At 48.3% G+C, this 22197-nt stretch overlaps 2 protein-coding genes across 19 annotated transcripts in view; both read left to right on the top strand.

Moving 5' to 3' along the window:
• The first annotated feature begins 106 nt into the window (after window positions 1–106).
• On the top strand, window positions 107–16052 carry ARPC4 (actin related protein 2/3 complex subunit 4). 2 transcript variants are annotated; one of them, XM_053598793.1, is made up of 6 exons: window positions 107–284; window positions 3342–3460; window positions 5902–6013; window positions 10658–10753; window positions 12535–12705; window positions 15711–16052. In XM_053598793.1, the coding sequence occupies exons 1-6, from the start codon at window positions 252–254 to the stop codon at window positions 15714–15716; spliced, it is 537 nt and encodes a 178-aa protein (XP_053454768.1). In that variant the 5' UTR covers window positions 107–251; the 3' UTR covers window positions 15717–16052. The 2 variants fall into 2 exon arrangements, with proteins under 2 accessions (XP_053454768.1, XP_053454769.1); XM_053598794.1 differs by having other exon boundaries at window positions 209–408.
• Window positions 16053–19667: 3615 nt separating this feature from the next.
• TTLL3 (tubulin tyrosine ligase like 3) overlaps window positions 19668–22197 on the top strand; it is a 31889-nt gene continuing 29359 nt past the window's right edge. For 14 of the 17 annotated variants that reach the window (XR_008381557.1, XM_053598730.1, XM_053598737.1 and 11 more), the window contains exons 1-3: window positions 19668–20101; window positions 20302–20393; window positions 22010–22178. Coding sequence is in view for 16 of the 17 variants with exons in the window: in XM_053598730.1 (XP_053454705.1) it covers window positions 19693–20101; window positions 20302–20393; window positions 22010–22178 (670 nt within the window). In the remaining variant the exon portion in view is untranslated. Of the gene's footprint in view, window positions 20102–20301; window positions 20394–22009; window positions 22179–22197 lie in introns of those variants that run through there. The other 3 variants (XM_053598729.1, XM_053598743.1, XM_053598741.1) reach the window with 3 other exon arrangements.

Here is a 22197-nt window from a genome sequence, read left to right as displayed (position 1 = left end):
GAACCGGAAGAAACGAAGGGCTCCTCCTCCGCCTTGGCTTGTCCTAATTTGGTGCCCACCCGAGGTCGGGCTGTACCATGGTAAGACTGGAATGTCCAGGTTGTCATTCCTTGACCAGGTTGAAAAGGCGAGAAGCAAGCCGAAGACACAAACGAGAGCTTCATGAAAACCTTAAGAAGCTTGAGTAATACTTCGGGTTAAAGAGTTTAAAATACCAAATCAATCCTTGGAAGCCCATTTCCTGAGGTTCCATGTGTTCCCAGGGTCTGCCTCCCCCACTCAAGGTAAAGATGGTACTGCCCGGAAGTCCGGGCGCAGACTGCGGCTGCGCTGCTCGCGAAAGGGCAGCCGTCGCGGAGCTGGCCACTTCCGCGCTTCCGTTTTCCGACCCAGCCAGCGCCCGCGATGGTGAGAGATCCGAGGCCCGGCCGGGTCCCCCCGCTGTTCTGTGTCTAGGCCGGGGATTGGGAGCGAGACGCGGCTTTGCAGCAGAGGCCTGGAGCAGGCGAATGCGGGCTGAGGGGGGAGCACGAGGAGGGTGGGAAAAAGAGGATGGGGCGGGGGCCCGAAGTGAGGAAGGGGCGAGCTGGGGGATCGCTGGTAGGAAGCAGGCCTTAGGGCGGCTTCCTAGACGGGTCTCCAAGGCGGATAGGGAATATTCCAAAGCAGGGAGGGTGCCGGTGATGGGGTCCCAAAGGCTTGCTTGGGGCGCTTTGAAGGCGTGTGATAGGCCTTATAGCCGGGCGTCGGGCTGCTGAGCCAGGCAGGAGGGCCGCCTCCCCACCCAGAGCAGAGCTTTACCGAATTCGCCCACTTGTCCTTTCCTGCCTTTTGGACCGCATCGTTTTCCAAGCTAGGCGTCCACACTTCCCTATCCCCACTTTTCTCTAGCCTTGCTTTTACCCCCCTGAAGAATCCCCGTGTGGCCTCCACTCAAGCCCTTTTCCTGGTCAGAACTAAACTGTCTGCCTTGCTGCGTGTGTAATCTCTGATATGCTGATGCCTCTCTTTCTGGAAATTCTCTTTTTTGATATGTGGGCATTCCTGGGAGTTGTGATTTTGGTTTACCACCTCCCCTCTTTTAATACCTGTCTCATCTCCACGGTTTGATGACCTTGTGCTTTCTGGTGACTCCTCAATCTGCCTTTACCGCTCTCTTTCAGAGTTCGCCTGGATATGTTGAAGACACTCTGAAATTAGGCCTCTAGGTCAAAACTCATCTTCTTGTCTAAACTTGCTCTTGCTCCTGTCTTCCCTATCCTAGCAAACTTTGTTATCTCACACCTCTTTTTTTTTTTTAATAAATTCACATTTATTGAGGTATTACATAAGACTTTTATTCATGAAAGGGCAGATCACACACGTCTAGCCACCTGAAAATTGACCATTTTTAAGGTTTACCATCTATGATTGTTGACCAAAACATGCCCAGGAGCAGAAACTGAGGCTGGAAGAGTGCTTGAGCCCAAGAGTTAGAAAATGCAGTGTTCTGTGATCACGCCTGTGAATAGCCTCTGCACTCCAGCCTAGGCAACATAGTGTGACTCAGTTTCTTTAAAAAAAGTCACTTAACCACTATTAGAATCAAAATAATCTTCATCACCCCTTAAGTCCCTGTCAGCTTTTTAGTGTAGCTTACCATAACACGTTTGAGAGGCATCCATATTGTGTGTGTTAGTAGTTAGTCCTTTTTATTGCTGAGCAATTTTTTTTTTTTTGTAGAGACAGAGTCTCACTTTATCGCCCTCGGTAGGTGCTGTGGCGTCACAGCTCACAGCAACCTCCAACTCCTGGGGTTAAGCAATTCTCTTGCCTCAGCCTCCGGAGAAGCTGGGACTACAGGTGCTCACCACAACACCCGGCTACTTTTTGTTGTTATTGTTGCAATTCAGCCAGGGCCGGGTTTGAACCCACCACCCTAGGTATATGGGGCCGGTGCCCTGTCAAAGGCGCTGCCTGTAATTTTTTTTTGAGACTGGGTAGTGTGTCAATGGCAACGTCATAGCTCACAGCATCCTCCAACTCTTGGGTTCAAGTGATCCTCTTGCCTCAGTTTTTTGTATTTTTAGTAGAGATAGGATCTCACTCAGGCTCAGGATGGTCTTGAACCTGTGAGCCCTGGTGCACAGGACAGTGCTCTAACCATTGACCTACAGGCGGCCAGCCAGTAGTATTTCATTGTGTGGATGGACCACAGTTTGTTGAGAGTTATTTTTCGATTGCATTGTCCTCTACATCTAATGTCAGTCCACCCCCTGTGGTATGCTTGCTTGTCCCTCTCTGCTTTATGTCTCACTTCCCTCTTCAGTCTGTTTGCCATAGAGCCACCACGCAGCCACAGTCGTGTAACTTCCTCCTCAGAAAGCCCCAACAGTTCTTACCCCCTTAAATGAGAAGCTAAAGTGAATAGCATGGCAATCAAGATTCCCCATGATCTGACCCCAGTCTACCACTGCAACCTCAACTATTGAATCTTAACTACTTCCCCTGTACAGAAACACGGTGTTCATTACTACTTCCAGAACTTTTTTTCTTTTAAGATAGAGTCTCACTTTGTCACCCTTGGTAAAGTGCCATGGCGTCATAGCTCAGCAACCTCCAACTCTTGGGTTCAAGTGATTCTCTTGCCTCAGCCTCCCAAGTAGCTGGAACTACAGGCACCCGCCACCACACCGGCTATTTTTTGGTTGTAGTTGTCATTGTTTGGCAGGCATGGGCTGGGTTCAAACTTGCTAGCTCTGGTGTATGTGACTGGCACCCTAGCCGTTGAGCTATAGGAGTCGAGCCAGAGATGGTCTTAATCGTCTTTGAATTCCCAGCTAGCTCAGTCCCTGGCAAACAGTAGACCTGTTTGTCAGCTGGACACTCATTCACCTGTATGTCTCTAGACCAGGGTTTCTCAGCCTTAGCACTATTGACAGTTAGGGCTAGATAATTCTTTTTTCTTTTTTTTTTTAATTAATTAATTTATTTATTTATTTTGCAGTTTTTGGCCGGGGCTGGGTTTGAACCCGCCACCTCTGGTGTATGGGGCTGGCGCCAGGGCTAGATAATTCTTTATTATGCATGGTAGAATGTTTAGTGCATATTTATCCACTCAATGCCAATAGCCCCTTCCTCCTCCCCAAGTCATGACAATCAAAAATGTTCTAACATTACCACAAGTTTCCTGGCAGGCAAAATTGTACTCTGTTAAGAACCATTGTAGCAGACTTAGACTGAAAGGAATCTTGAAATCTTTTATTCACTGTGGTGTTGGCTCCACGGGAGCCAGACTAGGGGACAGTGCTCTTGGAGAGGCAGATGTTGATCTTCCCTACCTCTTGGGTTTTTCTCTGCAGACTGCCACTCTCCGCCCCTACCTGAGTGCCGTGCGGGCCACACTGCAGGCTGCCCTCTGCCTGGAAAACTTCTCCTCCCAAGTGGTGGAACGACACAACAAGCCTGAAGTGGAAGTCAGGTAGGAAAAAAAAGGTCAGTGGTTAGGATGGGGATGAGGCGCGAAGCTTACAGGGATGACTGCTATCTAGCGGGTCCTATGAACCTGCTGGAGCTATCAGGACAGCTACAGTTGACATTTTGTCCTGCTGCCAGATGAACAGTGGTTCCCAATTTAGAGTTAAGAAAATAGGGTCAGTGGATTGTTAGGACAAAACCCGGGAGAGAAGCCAAGGTGTGACTTTGCAGAGCAGGGTTTTTTAATGAAGCATCCTGTAGTATTATTGAACCCACTGGCAGTTTAAGGACTACTTGGAGAATTTAGTCATCTGAGATACCTTTTTCTTACTTTTGTTTCTTTTTTTTCTTTTTTTTTGAGACAGAGTCTGACTATATAACCCTTGGTAGAGTGCCATGGCATGACAGCTCACAGCAACCTCAAACTTTCGGGCTTGAGCGATTCTCTTTCCTCAGCCTCCCAAGTAGCTGGGACTACAGACGTCCACAGTTGCAGTTGTCATTGTTGTTTAGCTGGCCCAGGCCGGTTTCGAACCTGCCACCCTTAGTGTATGTGGCTGGTGGCATACCACGGTGCTCCGGGCACTGAGCCCTTTTTTCTTACTTTTCTAATTTAAGGATCAAGGATTTATTTATTTATTTATTTATTTATGTATTGCAATTTTTGGCCAGAGCTGGGTTTGAACCTACAGCCTCTAGCAAATGGGGCTGGCACCCTACTCCTTGAGCCATAGGATCGAGAATTCTTTTTTCTCTTATTAGCCTAGATCCTCCTACCCTGCACTCCAAATGTTCCACATTTTAAATGATTTTTCTCTCTCCATTTTCCATTTTATAAATAAATAATTCTATTTTCCCCTTTAACATGAAATCTGGGATATATGTAATTGCTAACTGATGAGTTGTAAGGGGATGTGCTTAATATGCTGGTTCACATATATGGTTTCCAGGCAGTGCTTGTGGCGCAGTCAGTAGGGCGCCAAACTGCAACAATAAAATAGCCAGGTGTTGTGGCAGGCACCTTGTAGTCCCAAGCCACTTGGAAGGCTGAGGCAAGAAGATCGCCTAAGCTCAGGAGTTGGAGGTTGCTGTGAGCTGTGTGACTCCACAGCACTCTACCAAGGGCAATACAGTGAGACTCTGCCTCTACAAAAAAAGAAAATATGTATGATTCCAGTAGGCATTGAAAATGATAACAGCTCATGGATTCTACTGTCACCACAGTTACCTGTCATTATACATACCTAGGAATTCAGTGGCATCACCTGGGATCACCTCAAAAGTGAATAATCCAATCATTTCTGGATCGATAATTCAAGGAGGCCAGACTGTTCAGTTTTAGCCTGTCCTTATCTCTAAGTCTGGTACTCCTTCCTCATTCTGTAAATGGTATCTTAGTTTGCCTATAGAGATTGAGTATCCCTTATCTGAAATGCCTGGGACCAGAAGTGTTTCAGATGTTGGATTTTGGAATATTTGCACATACTTAACCACCTGAGCATCTCTAATCCTAAATGTTCTATGGAATATTTCTTTTGAGTGTCATGTTGGTATGCAAAAACGTTGGGATTTTAGAGTGTTAGGATCTCAGATTTTTAGCTTAGGGATGTTTAGCCTGTAGTTACTAAAATCAGATATATTTGGGGCGGCGCCTGTGGCTCAGTGAGCAGGGCGCCGGCCCCATATACCGAGGGTGGCGGGTTCAAACCCAGCCCCGGCCAAACTGCAACCAAAAAATAGCCGGGCGTTGTGGCGGGCGCCTGTAGTCCCAGCTGCTCGGGAGGCTGAGGCAAGAGAATCGCGTAAGCCCAGGAGTTAAGAGGTTGCTGTGAGCCGTGTGACGCCACAGCACTCTACCCGAGGGCGGTACAGTGAGACTCTGTCTCTACAAAAAAAAAAAAAATAGCCGGGCGTTGTGGTGGGCGCCTGTAGTCCCAGCTACTCGGGAGGCTGAGGCAGGAGAATTGCCTAGGCCCAGGAGTTGGAGGTTGCTGTGAGCTGTGTGATGCCACGGCACTCTACCGAGGGCAATAAAGTGAGACTCTGTCTCTACAAAAAAAAAAAATAAAATCAGATATATTTGTAAAGCTCCCACCATGCGCCAGGTACACTATTAGACACTTGTCCCTTTTTGATCTCTCTCAGTCCTCTCCAGTGAAATAGGCCTTAGTCATTTTACAGATGAGGAAATTAAGATTCCAGCAGGGTAATGTGGCCAGGGAAAGTAACCGAGGAGGCTGGGTTTAGGACCATTTCACCTTGACCCCAGAGCATATGCTGTTTCTGCTGGAGAATGTGCTTACTGGACCCCATCTTGAGCACCTCTGCTTGTAAGTGCTCCACTACTTAGCCTCGGGTCTCAGTGATTCCAGGATCTGCTATGGGGTTCCCCTGAATGTTCTGTCCTTCTGTACTACAGAGGACTCTGTGATATTGTGTTTTCAGGAGTAGCAAAGAACTCCTGTTACAACCTGTGACCATCAGCAGAAATGAAAAGGAAAAGGTTCTGATTGAGGGCTCCATCAACTCTGTCCGGGTCAGCATTGCTGTGAAACAGGTAAGTTCACCATGGAGGGCTGGGCATGATGGCTTGTGTCTGAAATCCTAGTACTCTGGGAAGCTGAAGCAGAAGGACTATTGGAGTTCAAGAGTTTGAAACCAGCCTGAGCAAGAGCAAAATCCTGTCTCTACTAATAAAAAAATAAGCCAACCAATGTGGCAGGCCCCTATAGTCCAAGCTACTTGGAAGGCTGAGTCAGGAGGATTGCTTGACCTAGGAGTTTGAGGTTGCTGTGAGCTAGGCTGTCACCACAGCAATCTAGCCTGGGGCAACAAAGTGAGACTCTGTCTCAAAAAATAAAAGTTTGCGGCGTGGCACCCATAGCTCAGTGGGTAGGGCCCTGGCCACATATACCAAGGCTGGCAGGATCAAACCTGGCCCTGGCCAGCTAAAACAACAATGAGGACTGCAACAACAACAAATAGCCAGGCATTATTGTGGGGACCTGTAGCTACTTGGGAGACTGAGACAAGAGAATCACTTAAGCCTAAGAGTTTGAGGTTGCTGTGAGCTGTAACACCATGGCACTATATCCAGGGTGACAGCTTGAGACTGTCTCAAAAACAAAGGGCAGTGCCTGTGGCTCAGTGAGTAGGGCGCCAGCCCCATATATGGAGGGTGGTGGGTTCGAACCCAGCCCCTGCAACAAAAAAATAGTTGGGCGTTGTGGCGGGCGCCTGTAGTCCCAGCTACTCGGGAGGCTGAGGCAAGAGAATCACCTAAGCCCAGGAGTTGGGAGGTTGCTGTGAGCTGTGACACAACAGCACTCTACCGGGGGGAATGAAATGAGACTCTGTCTCTTAAAAAACAAAAGTTTGCCATGGAGGAGGCCCAGACTAAGGGGCTCTCTTCTGAGCCTGGGGAGGTCCTCCTCTGAGAGATCAGCATGCCATTCAGAGTGTAGGAAACCTGGCCTCTTAAGTATACTGACATCATTTGCTAAACTCAGCAGGTCAATACAGTAAAAAGAAAGAAGAACTGCATCCTGAAGGCCTTGCTCTGGATTAGAAGGCAGGAAATGTAGCAGCCAGAGCCAGAGACCAGGTTAATGTCAGGTCATAGAACTATTTCTAAGGAATGAGGAGTAAATCCCGTTCAGAAATGAAAGCAGTGCCAGTACTCATTTGATAGCCATGGTCTCACAATGTGAGGTACAGTGTTGTTTCTTTTGTGTTGCCTACGGCAGTGTTTCACAAACGACCCCATTATTTTTGTTATATACCAGCCGGTGGTTATTTATTCAATAAATTGCTTTAAATTGATTTTCTTTCATTTAAATTTGTTTAAAAAGAAACCTTTTTTGCCATAAATGGGAAAATGGTGTCACCACAATAGAAGACAATCTGAAAATGAACACAATAAACACAAAACAGTGTTATTGAATTTAGACTGCGTAGGCTCAGTGCCCAGAGCTCAGTGGTTAGGGTGCCAGCCACATGCATCGGGATGGTGCATTCGAACCCGGCCTGGGCCTGCTAAACAACAATGACAACTGCAACCAAAAAATAGCTGTGCGTTGTGACACCACAGCACTCTCCCTACGGTGACATAGTGAGACTCTGTCTCAAAAAAAATTTTTTTTTCAGACTGCATACTATAAAAAACTCCCACCATTAGGCCTGCTCTCTTTGGAAGATTAACAAGTATTGGGAGTTGGGAGGTCACATGGGCAAACTAGCATCCAGCTGCAGAATTCTTCATTTAGAAATAATATATATTTTGGGTGGCGCCTGTGGCTTAGTTGGTAAGCCGCCGGCCCCATATACCGAGGGTGGTGGCTTCAAACACGGCCCCGGCTGAACTGCAACCAAAAAATAGGTGGGCGTTGTGGTGGGCGCCTGTAGTCCCAGCTACTCGGGAGGCTGAGGCAAGAGAATCGCTTAAACCCAGGAGTTGAAGGTTGCTGTGAGCTGTGTGAGGCCACGGCACTCTACCGAGGGCCATAAAGTGAGACTCTGTCTCTACAAAAAAAGAAATAATATATATTTTTTATTTTTATTTTATTCATTTATTTTCTTTTGCAGAGACAGAGTCTTACTTTATCATATCACCCTTTGTAGAGTGCTGTGGCATCACATAGCTCACAGCAACCTCCCTCTCCTGGGCTTAGGTGATTCTCTTGCCTCAGCCTCCTGAGTAGCTGGGACTACAGGTGCCCACCACAGCGCCCAGCTATTTTTTTGTTGCAGTTTGGCCGGGGCCGGGTTTGAACCTGCCACTCTCAGTATATGGGGCTGGCGCCCTACTCACGGAGCCACAGGTGCCGCCCCATTTAGAAATATTGAAGGTGAGCTTCTTGGACATTGCAGCTTTTTTTAGTTTTTGCTTATACCTAATTCATTCTTTGCAGCTAATTAAGTTGAAGAAACCTGAGAATAAAGTTGGAAAGAAAAGTTAATAAAGTTCTTTGCCTAAAAATTAAAAGAAAGAAATATTGGAAGTGGTTGGGGACGGTGGCTCATGCTCGTAATCCTAGCACTGTGGGAAGCTGAGGTGGGTGGATTGCCTGAGCTCAGGAGTTCAAGACCAGCCTGAGCAAGAGTAGTACCCTGTCTTTACTAAAAATGGAAAAATTAGCTGGGTATGGTGGTGGGTGCCTATACTCCTAGTTACTCAAGAGTTAAAGCAGGAAGATTGCTTAAACCCAGGTATTTGAATTTGTTGTGAGCTAGGCTGATGCCCCGGCACTCTAGCCTGGGCAACAGAATAAGACTTCTTTTTTTTTTTGAGAGAGAGAGTCGCACTGCGTCACTCTCAGTAGAGTGCCATGTCGTCACAGCTCACAGCAACCTGAAACTCTTGGGCTTAAGAAGCAATTCTCTTGCCTCAGCCTCCCAAGTAGGCCCCTGCCACAACGCCCAGCTCTTTTTTTGTTGTAGTTGTCACTGTTGTTTGAACCCGCCAGCGCCAGTGTATGGCTGTCAGTCTAGCTGTTGAGCTACAGGCGCCAAGCCATGTTTTTGTTTTTTGATTTTTGTTTTTTTTTGAGATAGAGTTTTACATCGTCACCCTTGGTAGAATGCTGTGGCGTCATAACTTATAGCAACCTCCAACTTGGGCTCAAGCAATTCTCTCATTTCATCCTCCCTAGTAGCTGGGACTACAGGTGCCTGCTACAATGCCTGGCTATTTTTAGAGACGAAGTCTCGCTCTTGCTCAGGCTGATCTTGAACCTGTGAGCTTAGGCAATACAACTGCCTCGGCCTCCCAGGGTGCTAGGATTACAGGCATGAGTCAACACACCCAGCCAGAATGAGACACTTTATCTTAAATTAAAAAAAGAAAAGAAAAATTGAAAGAGAATTCAGAAGGGAGAAACTTTGGGGATCATTTGATATTCAGTGTTACTAAAGCAGAGACCACCTAAGGTCATTGCTGATAACTCCAGGTGGTACGTACCACACACTTTCGGAGATACAGCGCTAATGAAATGAGAAAGGGAATAGCACGGGACCTTTTTCTTTTTAGTCAGATTCTCAAGCTGTCCCCCTGGGTAGAGCGCCGTGACATCACAGCTTACAGCAACCTCAAACTCCCGGACTCAAGCAGTTCTCCTGCCTCAGCCTCCCTAGTAGCTGGGACTACAGGCGCCCAACCACAACGCCCAGTCATTTTTTTGCTGCAGTTGTCATTGTTGTTTGGCAGGCCCGGGCTGGATCTGAACCCGCCAGCTCCGGTGTATGTGGCTGGCGCCCCAGCTGCTAAGCTACAAGCGAGGAGCCCTTTTTTTTTGTTTGTTTGTTTTAAGAGACAGGGCCTCACTCTGTCACTCAGGCTAGCGGACAGTGGCAAGATCATAGCTCACTGTAGCTTTTAACTCCTGGGCTCAAGTGATCCTTTTACCTTAATTTCTCAATTAGCTTAGACTGCAGGTACATACCACCATGCCCAGCCAATCTGTCTTATTTTTTCAAAAATGGGGTCTCACTGTATTGCCCAGGCTGGCCTCAAGCAATCCTCCTGCTTCAGCCTCCCATAGTGTTAGGATAATAGACGTGAACCACTGTGCCTGGCCAACAAGCATAGTTTTGCAGAAGAGGCAGCTTTGAGTTTAGGTGTAGTTTCTAAAAGAGCTAGTAAAAGACTGGTTTGTCGGGGCAGCGCCTGTGGCTCAGTCGGTAAGGCACCGGCCCCATATACCAAGGGTGGTGGGTTCAAACCTGGCCCCGGCTGAACTGCAACCAAAAAAAAAAAAAATAGCCTGGCGTTGTGGCAGGTGCTTGTAGTCCCAGCTACTCGGGAGGCTGAGGCAAGAGAATCGCTTGAGCCCAGGAGTTGGAGGTTGCTGTGAGCTGTGTGAGGCCACGGCACTCTACCGAGGGCGATAAGGTGGTAAGGTGGGACTCGTTCTCAAAAAAAAAAAAAAAAAAAAGACTGGTTTGTCAGAATTACCTGTCTGCAATGGCTAAGGACAAGATCAGTAATGCCTCATGCAGTCAGAGGTATGTTCTAAGGTAGACCCTTCTTTCAGTTGGCAACCAAGACCCCTACAATCAAAGTTTAGGCCATGATTGCTCCCACTACCAAACCTCACTGCTCCAGCAAGCCTGGGGGAAATTGGGGTCAGAAGACTAGGCTACAGGGTATCTTTGTCTTAGATGTTAGCTTTAGAGCAACATGTTTCTCCTTTGCTCTCTCCAGGCTGATGAGATTGAGAAGATTTTATGCCACAAGTTTATGCGCTTCATGATGATGCGAGCAGAGAACTTCTTTATCCTTCGAAGGAAACCAGTGGAGGTGAGACCTTGTGATCCATGTGTTCATAATACCCAGGATCCTATCACTGTGTGGCCTAGGATTGTTTCTGCATCCAGGATTGCAGCTCCTCCAGCTGTAGAGCACACACTGCTCAAGTTGAGAGAGAGTTAGCCTGTATCTCAGCTGGAGCGGGAACAAAGAGGGTTAGAAGCTTAAGAGAAGTTGGCTCTACCATAACCGTAGAAAAGGCAAAGAAAGCTAAGACACCTTGCTCATCTTCCCAGAGTTTACCGTCTAATAGCAGAAAGAACGTAGTGAATTAAATCTAAGCTTTGCTTACAATCAAATGAGTCTCTTAAAGCCACAGTTAACTTTGGGTCATTTGTCGCCTGACTGAGCAACTGCCATGCAGAGCAGCGGGCGCCATTGTCAAACACATCTGATGTATTGGCCAAGTTCTCCTCATCCTGAGCCAGATTCTCTCTCCTGGTCACATATCTAACCTCTGAGGCCACCCAAAATAAAATTGTTCTTTTTCTAACCCTCCAGTAGTAAAAGACCTCAATCCCACATCATCTCTTCTCTGGACTAACTGTTCCTGCTGTTTGATTACATTCTTTGTTTTTGAGACACGGTCTGGCTCTCTTGCCCAGACTAAGAGCGCAGTGCCGTTATAGCTTACAGTAACCTCCAACTCCTGGGCTCAATCAGTCCTCCTCAGCCTCCCAAGTAACTGGGACTACAGGAGTACACCACAATATATAGCTGTTTTTTCTGTTTTTTTGTAAAGATGGTGTCTTGCTCAGGCTGGTCTTTTTATTTATTTATTTATTTATTTTTTGAGACAGAGCCTCAAGCTGTCGCCCTGGGTAGAGTGCCATGGCATCACAGCTTACAGCAACTAGTCCTGGGCTCAAGTGATTCTCCTGCCTCCGCCTCCCAAGTAGCTGGGACTACAGGCACCTGCCACAATGCCCGGCTATTTCTTTTTTTTTGGTTGCAGCTGTCATTGTTGTTTGGCAGGCCCCGGGCTGGATTCGAACCCACCAGCTCAGTGTATGTGGCTGGCGCCTTAGCTGCTTGAGCCACAGGCATCAAGCTGCTCAGGCTGGTCTTAAACTCCTAGCCTCAAGTGATCCTTCTCCCTTGCCCTCCCAAAGTGCTAGAAATACAGGCCTGAGTTACTGTCCCTGGCCTAGATTATGTTTTCTTTTTTTGAGACTTTTTGCCCTAGGTGCCATGGTATCATCCTAGTTTACAGCAATCTTGGAGTCCTGAGCTCAGGAGATCCTCTTGCCTCAGTCTCCAAGTAGCTGGGACTATAGGCATCGGCCACACTTCAGCTAGTTTGTATTAGAGATGGGGTTCTCTTGCTCAGGCTGGTCCCGAACTCCTGAGTTCATGCTTTCCATCTGCCTTGGCCTCCCAGAGTGCTGGAATTACAAGCTTGAACCACCATGCCCAGCCTAGCCTAGGTTCTTCTGTAACAAATTTTCAAGTACCTTTAATCTCCTTTGACTCATTCTGAATGCAGAACTGTTTGTGCTGTAGATGGTTTTCCAGAAATGTCTGATACACAAAAGTCTTGCAGCTGGGTTCAGTTGCTTGGATCTAACCTAGACACCCCCCACCCTATGCACACACACTATCTCCAGAACAGGTGGGCTGCTGAATGGCAGGGCACGTAGCTTGGGAAAAGGTCACAGCCTGGTGGAAGCGGGTGGATGAATGAAGATGAGGACTTGGTCGGCTACATATCCCTAGAGCATTATTGTCTGCTGTTTCATCTCTTCCTCCTCCCTTCTGTTTTCCTTCCCTAGGGGTATGACATTAGTTTTCTGATCACCAACTTCCACACAGAGCAAATGTACAAACACAAGTTGGTCGACTTTGTGATCCACTTCATGGAGGAGATTGACAAGGAGATCAGTGAGATGAAGCTGTCAGTCAATGCCCGTGCACGCATTGTGGCTGAGGAGTTCCTCAAGAACGTGAGTAGGGGCCTTCCTGTTTCCTTTTAGAGCCATGGGTCTTTTCTTCTTTTTGCAGTTTTGGCCAGGCCCGGACCTGTTACCCCTGGTATATGGGGATGGCGCCTCACTCCCTGGGCCACAGGTGCTGCCCCGAGAGCCATGGGTCTTTTGGAGAACTTAGTGCTGGGGTAGGAAGGTGGTGCCAACAATGTGTTTGTTTCCTGAGGACTCTAGGACCCCTAGTGCATAGCAAGTCAGCGAGGCAGGTACTTTGGAACTAGAAGACCTGAGGTTCACCTCTGGAGAGCTACAGGACATCGTCCACATCTGCATGTGTGGGACACCCTTAGTTTCTCACAGGAACTTAGATGTCTGTTTCTACATTTAAAATGTTAGAGCCCTTACATATATCTAGTTCAAACCTCCAGTGAGGCAAGTAGAGTCCACATGTGAATTTTCTAGGAATCCAGGACAGTTAATCATGGTATAATTCCATTTCTCAAACAGACTTCAGTGTCTGTTTCTCAGTCTTAAAGTTGTGATTCCTTTAACGTGTTTTCCATTCCTTTCCTGGTTTAAGTCCTCTAGATTCCTCTTAAATTGAGCCTTTCTAACCCAAAAAGATTATAGTCCTCTGAAGGGGAGGAATTGTTTACATTGATGAACTGATGACATAGTTGTTCTTGTTTAGATATTCAGGACATGCCTTCTTTTTTTCCCCCCCTCTTCCAAAACCAAATCTTTGGTTTGTTGATATGTTCCAACCAGAGTTGACTGGTCCCCAGATGATGTTTATTCCTACTAGTGTGTGCAAAGCCAGCCCAGAGGAGCTCATATTTCTAAAAATGGAAATGATACCCATTTCCTCTGTGTTTCATTATACTGAGGGTGGCCAGTGCACACAGCTGTACTGAGCACAAAGCAGCATGGCGTTCAGCTCATGCAGGCTGTGGTGTCACTCTACAGTTGAAATCCCAGCTCTCCTGCTTCCTAAACCATGTCACTGAACCTCTCAACTAAGCCTTGCTTTCTTCAGCTGTGAAATGAGTACCTACTAATTAATATTTATTTTTTAGAGTGGTTGAGCACTACCTGAGCTCATGTGTGTAAAAATGTAGCCCCTGGTACATAGTAAGCTTTCCATGTACAATTGCTCTAAAATTTTGAGGCCAGGGCACTAAGAAGCCTCCATTGAGAGTGTTCAGCCTTTTTTTTTTTTTTTTTTTTTTTTTTTGAGACAGTCTCCCTTTGTTGCCCTGGGTAGAATGCCATCATGGCATCATAGCTCACAGCAACCTCAAACTCTTGCACCCTCTTGGGCTTGAGCAATCCTCTTGCCTCAGCCTCCCAAGTAGCTGACACTACAGGCGTGTATCACTACACCTAGCTAGTTTTTCTATTTTTTTGTAGAGACCAGGTCTCACTCTTGTTCAGGCTGGTCTCAAACACCTGAGCTCAAGCAATCCACCTGTCTTGGCCTCCCAGAATGCTATCACCGCACCTGGTTTGTCCAATCTTTTTTCCTCTCTGCTGCACGTTGGAAGAATTGTCTTGGGCCATAAATTAATACACAAACACTGATGAAAACTGACGAGCAAAAAAAGGTTTAGGCATAATTTTCATGATATCAGATAAGCAAAACAGACCTCATGTAATCCACATGCAGCCTGCAGTCTGTAGCTTGGCCACCCCTGCTAGATTGAACTGAGAAGGAAAATAGCTCTCATCCCAGTTTAATATTTGGCTCACTCATTCAATAATCCCTCACTTATTTATGACCATTTTTACATTTTTAGAGTTATACACCTAGAAAACCATGTTCACATGACCCATTTAAAACTTGAAACAATCTGTGAGTCAGGTATTCTCACCATTTTACAGATGATTAAACTGGTGCTGTGGTAGGGAAGTCACTTACCTGAGGTCCCTCAGCCAGGAAATGGAGGAACCAGAATGTGGAGCTGTTTTTTCCAACTCAAAAATCTAAAATAGTATAGCCTCCAGCAGGGATCATAAACTCAGGGGGATGCACAAGTTGGGCAGGTAGTGGGTGGGGCAAGGACCTGCTGGCATAGGCTTCACCTGAAGATTACTGCAGCCTATCGTGGCTTCATCTTCCAACTTTTCAAGAGAATCCCCAAATCTGGATTTGTATGTGTTACCTCCCATGTTTTCAAGGTGGGCAGTGAGTTCATTAATTTTTTTTTTTTTCTCACTTTATCACCCTCAGTAGAGTGCCGTGGCATCTTAGCTCACAGCATCCTCAAACTCTTGGGCTCACACGATCTCTTGCCTCAGCCTCCCAGAAACTATAGGTGCCCATCACAATGCCTGACTATTTTTAGAGATGAGGTCTTGCTCTTGCTCAGGCTGGTCTTGAACCTGTGAGCTCAGGCATTCCACCTGCCTCAGCGTCCCAGAATGCTAGGATTACAGGCATGACCCACTGTGCCTAGCCTTCATTAATTTGTTTTGGATACTTCATGGGCCAAATGGTGCTTGTTTTTAGGCTGGATTCAGTCATAGACCATTGGTTTACAACCTTCTGTTCTAGATGCCATGGGGGATACTTAAGGGCAGAAAACATTTCAAGGGCCTGTCCTGGTTGGAGGATCACCCAAAGTTTGACACAAAGTACCAGATTCTAGGTTCTTTTCCCCTTAGCCTTCTGAGTCCCCAAGCCGCTTGCATGTGAGACCCGATGTCTAAAGCAGCAACTTCAGTTTACCAAGCAATACACTGGCAGGGCTTTATAGCAGCCTCCATGACACGGCCTGGGAAGCTGTGGAGAAGCTCTCATCACTGTTACTTTTTCTGCCTTAACTAGTGCTAGGTTTGCGGATAGTATCCACACGCTACTTCTGAACACTGGCTGAGTATGACCATAGGGTGTCCTGGGATCCAGCTCTCCCTCTCTGAGCTCTTAGCACAGTGACAGCTCTCAGATCAGTCTACTTCCCTATAGCAGGCCCACCAGGATACAATAATAATCACCATGTTCTGCCTCTTGATTCTTTTGACAGTTTTAAACCATCTGGCTGGATCTTGTGGCCTTTCCCCCACACTCCCCTGTGTCTGTGAAGGCGTCCTGGAGTCACTCCCCCGAGCAGCAGCAGCAGTGGCGGCAGCGGCGGCAGGGAGCTGGGTCGGGTGGGCGTTGGATGTGGGAGGGGGGTGGTGTGCTTGCTAGCTGTGCAAGAAATCAGCGGTGGACCTGGCCAAAGGCCACACGTGCTTGGTCAGGCTGGCGCTGGCTTCTGATGTTCAGTCCCCTGGGCTGGGACAGATTTTTTTTTTTAATGTCTTGAAACTTAACTCTGTGCTTGAAGGAGACTTTAACCTTTTTGTCTTTTTTTTTTTTTTTTTTTTAAACAATCTCCACCTCCAGTGGCTCTGACTGGTCCCAGTGATTGTACCTTATTGGTCGCTGTGGGTCTGGGCGGGCCTGGAGCCAGAAGGCGACTACCTTACCTCCCCCCGTGCCACCCTAGGTGTGTGTTGGGGGTGGGGGTCAGACTCCAGCTCCTCTCCCTTACCCTTTTAGTCCCAAGCCTCCTTGGGCCCAGTCTAACTGTGGGGACCCTCTGCCAGCTTCCTGAGTTTTATCTGAAGATGGCCACCCAGCACTGGTTGGGGACAAGGGCTGAACTGATGACCTCCAGTCATGGCTAGAGGTGGGAGCTCAAAAGCCAGGCAACCTTTGGCTACAGTGGCCATTTAGTGCCCTCCCAGCTGAGAGAGGCCACTGTTAGGCCTTGTCTGTCAGTGTGGCGCCTGTGCTATAGGTGGAGAGGTCAGCCCTCCTCTAGAGCCTCCTGGCCAGGCTCTCCTGTCTGCTCTGGCTCCTCTGCTCCCACACTCACTGTTCTTTTCTGATTCTGGTGTACCTTCCCTCCCCCAATTAAAGTCTTTTCTTGTCCCTTTGGGGCTTGTCCCTCTGTGCTCTGTTATGTGGAAGGAGGAGAAGTGGGGCTCTTTCCCCTGAGACCATGTGGCTGGTAGATAGGCCTGGAGCTTGTCACCAGATGTGGTCTCTTGGTAGGTCCTCCCTTTATTCCTGCCTAGGGCCTCAACCCAAAAATCTCTTTCATTGCAGTCCAGGCACCATCCATGGCTGAAACTTCTCTCTCAGCCTATATAGTTTTGGTGCTTTTCACATAATCTCATTTGGGCTAAAAGGTAAATTCAGAGAAAAATGATACCATTTCATGGATAAGGAAATAGCTTCCAAGTAGGAGATGGAATAGCTTGCCTCAGATCTCACCAGTGAGCAAACAGACCTCTCCTTGTGCTAAAGTAAACACTAGCCATATGTACTATTAAAAATGTATAATTAAAGTTTAGAATTTTTGTTCCTGATGGTTACATTTTAAGTGCGCAACAGCTATTAGTAACTAGTACTTATCATATGACAGCATGTAGACATTCCCCTCATTGCAGAAAGTTCTATTGGATAGTGATAGACTTTAGTGACACCTTAAAGGACAAAGAAAAACCAAAAGTCTTCGTGTTTGGGTCTTGACCCTTGTTGCTGAATTAGGGCACGTTGTTGATATTCTTTGTCTCAGTTTCTTTCTATTTTTTTAGAGAAAGTCTCATTTTATCGCTCTCGGTAGAGTGCTGTGGCATCAGAGCTCACAGCAACCTCCAACTCCTGGGCTTAGGCAGTTCTCTTGCCTCAGCCTCCCAAGCCGCTGGGACTACAGGCACCCACCACAATGCCCGGCTATTTTTTTGTTGCAGTTTTGCCAGGACTGGTATATGGGGCCGGCGCCCTACCCATTGAGCCACAGGCACCACCCACTGCCTCAGTTTTTTTTTTTGCCTCAGTTTCTTAATTGGAAAGTGGAGATAATGAGCAGTCTGATACAGTCCCTGCCACACAGACGCTGAATGAACAATAGCTGTTCATTATCAAGTTGCACAGTATCTGGGGCTGTTGGATACCTTCCAATATTTAGGCCTGGAAGATGTTATCCTTGCCTTAAAGGGACTTGGGTGTCTAGTAAAAGCTAGATATGTAAATAGATGCACTGAAGTGGGTTTTTTCTTTTGGGGGGGGGTCCTTTTTGAGACAGTCTCACCCTTTTGCACTTGCTAGTGCTGTTGCCTCAGATCACAGCAACCTCAAACTCCTAGATTCAAGTGGTCTCCCCTCCTCCGCCTACCATAGTGTTAGGATTACAGGTAGGAGCCACCTTGCTCACCTGAAGTGTTTGATATTTAGTTTTACAAGTCTGGAACCCTAGAGGGGGGTATATTTATAGGAGAGAGTGTTAGGGGAGATCTTCAAAAAATGTTGGCCTTTGAGCTGAGCTTTCAAAAGGGATTCCTCCAGGGCGGCACCTGTGGCTCAAAGGAGTAGGGTGCTGGCCCCATATGCCGGAGGTGGCGGGTTCAAACCCAACTCCAGCCAAAAACTGCAAAAAAAAAGGGATTCCTCCAGATGGCCAGTGGAGTCTACTTTGAAGGGGAGGACAAGGTAATGTTAAAGGGAGGGGAGGAGGTGGAGGCAACTGAACAGCTATTATCCCCTTTGTGACATCTCTGACCTCCCTCTCCTGCCTTGCTGAATTAGGTGTCCCTTTGCGGCACATGGTTATGTTCTGGCTTTGCAGTGAATGTTCAAGGTGCTCATGGTGAAGCTGGGTGATTACTAGGGTATGGCAACAAGTCACTCAACAGTCTTCACAAGACAGCATTGCCTGGGTGAGCCAGCCACAACCCTCGTTTGTCATTATCTCCCAGGGTCCAAACTCCCTAAAACCAGAATTGTAGGCCCATGAGATTACACTGGGTGGTTGCCAATCAGTGGGTCCTCCCTTGGGGGCATGCTTTTTAGGAAACTCAGTCACCATCAAAAAGGGAGTGGGGGGCGGCGCCTGTGGCTCAGTTGGTAGGGCGCCGGCCCCATATACCGAGGGTGGCGGGTTCAAACCCGGCCCCGGCCAAACTGCAACCAAAAAATAGCCGGGCGTTGTGGCGGGCACCTGTAGTCCCAGCTACTCGGGAGGCTGAGGCAAGAGAATCACTTAAGCCCAGGAGTTGGAGGTTGCTGTGAGCTGTGTGAGGCCATGGCACTCTACCGAGGGCCATAAAGTGAGACTCTGTCTCTACAAAAGAAAAAAGGGAGTGAGGAAGGATGGTCTCAGTAGTTGGGGTCAGCTGGACAGGTAAGTGGGAGACACAGTACTCTTGCCTGGACTCTGCCTGAATGGGCAGTGTTGGGCTTTGCCTCTCAAAGTGCCCCATTTGGTATTTCATGACCAAAAGGTAACCTTTCAGAGTGATAGCTGGGCTTCCAGTGAGGCTGTAGAGCCAGGGCTACCTCTGCCATGTACTTTGAGGCAATTATCTAGCATCTTGGAGCCCTATTTGAATCTCCCTCGTGACTTGGCCTCTGCCTCCAGAAAGGATACTTAAGTGTCTTGGCCTCAGGGTTTGAGGCTGTGGTGAACTGTGATCCCAACTGCACTCCAAGCCTTGAAACTGAGCCAGAGTCTCTTAAAAAAAAAGTGCCCTCTTCCTGGTTTCAATTCATTGCTCATTCACTGACCTTACACCTGCATCTATTTTATTCCTTTGCTACTTTCTTTTTATTTCCCCACACTGGGCTGTAAGCTTCCTGAAGTCAGGGATTACTTGTCAGTGGCTGTTAAGTACTGTGGAATGACTCAATCCCTACGGCTGTTGGCACACAGAAAATGCGGGATGAAGAAGCGCGACATTAGTGATAATGCCCAGTGTTCGCTTCCGCCGTTAGTGCCCCGCTCATTCAGGTTCTGGGACAGGTGAGGCCTCCAGTCCAGAGAAAGCCCTCGCTGGTCTGCTCCTGAGTTCCACCGCAGCTCCCGAACCCGCCGCTTGGGGTCTGATTGTGTCCAGGGAATGGTTTCCAAGGCAACAGCAAACAGAGGGCGGGGCCTCGGAAGGCCGGGCCCAGCTGGAGCCTGGGCAGGGCCCGCCGGGAGAGGCGGCGCTGGGAGGGCGTGCGGCGAGGGGTGCATGCAGGGCCCTGGCGCAGCGCTGCCCCTGAGCGCAAGAGAGCTGGGTCCTGCGCGGCAGGGCTCTGTCGCCTGGTACCGTCCGGAGGACGGTCAGGGCTGCAGCTGGCCGCAGAAGCCGCAGCCACCGGAGCCATGCGCCAGTTCCCCGGCCCTGTGGCCCTGGGACCGCGGCTCTGAGTACGGGCCTCCTGGGACGCTGGCATGGCCCGAGCCCGCGTCCCCCCGGCCGGACGAGGATCGTGCAGCTGCAGCCGGCAAGAGCCCGGCCCACAGTCCAGTCACTGCGCGCCGCCTAAGCGGCACCTTGGAGACTCTGGCCCACGGCACCCATGCGCAGGGCGCCACGGATCCTTACCCCGTCGTCCCCGCGCGCACACTGGCCCTGGACGATCCCTCTCCGCAAGACGGTGAGGCCCGGAGCGGCCCGCCTGTCCTGACCCGTGGTGGCTGCGAGAACAAGAAGACTTTGGGATGGATGGAATGGGGGTCGGGAGAAAAGCAGCCGGGGGCAGGCATCCTGATGAAGGGTGAAGAGACGTGGGTGTCAGGGCCTGAAAAGACCCTGGGCTAAGCCGCAGCCTCCCCCGTCCCTACTCCGCGTCTGCAGGTTCCCTTGTCTTCTGGCCGGGATTCTCCAAGGCGTCTCACCACATGGGCCGGCTCCGAAACGCCAAAATCCACGTGGAGAGAGCTGTCAAGGTCGGAGGGGGAGTGGAGACTGGGATAGAAAGGGCCCTGTGGGCTGCGGGGCTTGCCCCCTATTTCCCCATTTCCCACACTATTTCATGCTTAAAAAACACAGATGTTGACCTCTGACCCCATCTTCAACTACTTCACCATTTTTCACTCCCCCTTTAAAGCCAAACTTCTTGGCGGAATTGTCTATCCACTAATCTGCGTTACCCGAGATTCACTCCTCTGCTCCCTCAGTTCTGGTTCCGGGCCCTCCCCTACTCCCATGGGAAGCCACCCTAGTCAAGGTCACTGGTAACCTCTAGGCAACCAAGTCCTTTTCTGACCTGTTCTTGGTTGGGCATCCTGTGTACACTGCTGCTCCACGGTCCCTTCCCCTTTGGCCGTCTGGCTACACACTCCTTTTCTTTTCTTTTCTCCCTTCCTGGCTGCTGCTTTTCAGTTGCCTTTGAAGGTTCCTTGGACGATACTGATTCTCTGGGTCCCTCCTCACACCCATCTCTTTTGCCTGTCTCCTTAGTCTTGAGTCCAGTCAGTGTGCTGCCCAACCTCTAACTACACCCTGTAGATGTGGCCCCCTACTTGACCTCTCCACCCACAGAACTTAACAAGCATTTCAAATTCATGTCTCAAACCATGCTCTGATTTTCCTACCCAAACCTGTCCTCCTCCCTGGTCTTCCCCATCTCTCAATTGCTCACAACAGAAATCTGATCTTTCTGTTCTTCAACCACATGTCTAATCCCAGCAGCAAAACCAGTCACCATCTTTACCTCCAAAATGGATCTCAATTCTACTACCTTCTCCCCAGCTTCATTGTAACCACCCTCGTTCTAGCTATTGTGATTTCTCTCCTGTGCAAACCTCAATAGCCTTCTAGCTCTTCTGCCTCCATCCTTGTTCCATCTATTCTCGGTACAGCAGCAAACCAAACTTAGAATACCTCTATGTCATTCCTTCACTTAGATTTTATTGCTTCACACCACTCCTAGTATAAAGTCCGAGTTCATTCCAAGGCCCTCCATATTTCTAGCCATTGCCTGCTTCCTTGGAGCTCTCCCTCTCGCTTTCCACACTCCACTCACTCTGGCCTCCCTTCAGTTCCTTCTGACCTTTGTCTAGCCTCAAGGCATTTACACATGCTTCTCCCTCTTTCTGAACCATCGTTTGCCCACCTCTGTACATTCATGGCACATTTCAACCTTCCCTGACTATGTATTTCTAAGTAGTTTCTCTGGGTCCCCATCAAGTATGTAGTTTCTAGAGCTGACCTGCCTGGATTTAAATCCCTGCTCTTTTACTGTGTGGCCTTGGAAAGCTACTCAACCTCTCTATGCCTGTTTCACCACCAGTAGAACAGAGATAACAGTATCTAATAAAATTGCATATTTTGTTAGTAATGTAAGTGCTTAGCACAGCAGGTCCTCAATAAATATTAGCTATTAGGACTATCATTATTACTACGCATATTTATTTTTCTACTTGCTTATAACCTGTTTCTCTTACTGGTATTTTAAAATTTGCTGATGGCAGAGACCATAACCATCTGGTTCACCCTTTCACCCCTTTGTCTGTCACCTAGGCAATACTCATTGAATAAATATCCATTTCTCACCTTACAGCAGAAGAAGATTTTTACGATCCAAGGCCGTTACCCAGTGATACGGGGTCTCTTGCGCCGGAGGGGTTGGGTGGAGAAGAAGATGGTCCCTCACTCAGGCACCAGTCTGCTGCCATCCCAGAAGGATCTGGATAGCTCAGCGATGGGTGATAGTGACACCACTGAGGATGGTGAGCAGTTCCCTCTCTG

Source organism: Nycticebus coucang, chromosome 8 (assembly GCF_027406575.1).
Source record: "Nycticebus coucang isolate mNycCou1 chromosome 8, mNycCou1.pri, whole genome shotgun sequence".
Lineage (NCBI taxonomy): Eukaryota > Metazoa > Chordata > Mammalia > Primates > Lorisidae > Nycticebus > Nycticebus coucang.
Note: the sequence above shows the minus strand (reverse complement) of the source record. Positions and strands in the feature narration are given on the sequence as shown.

Excerpts from the sequence above, each read along its gene's own strand:
- ARPC4 (XM_053598793.1), top strand. The coding sequence starts at position 252 with ATGTGTTCCCAGGGTCTGCCTCCCCCACTCAAG. Across the intron at positions 6,014-10,657 it reads TCAGCATTGCTGTGAAACAG|GCTGATGAGATTGAGAAGAT; the intron begins GTAAGTTCACCA and ends TGCTCTCTCCAG. Across the intron at positions 10,754-12,534 it reads TTCGAAGGAAACCAGTGGAG|GGGTATGACATTAGTTTTCT; the intron begins GTGAGACCTTGT and ends TTCCTTCCCTAG.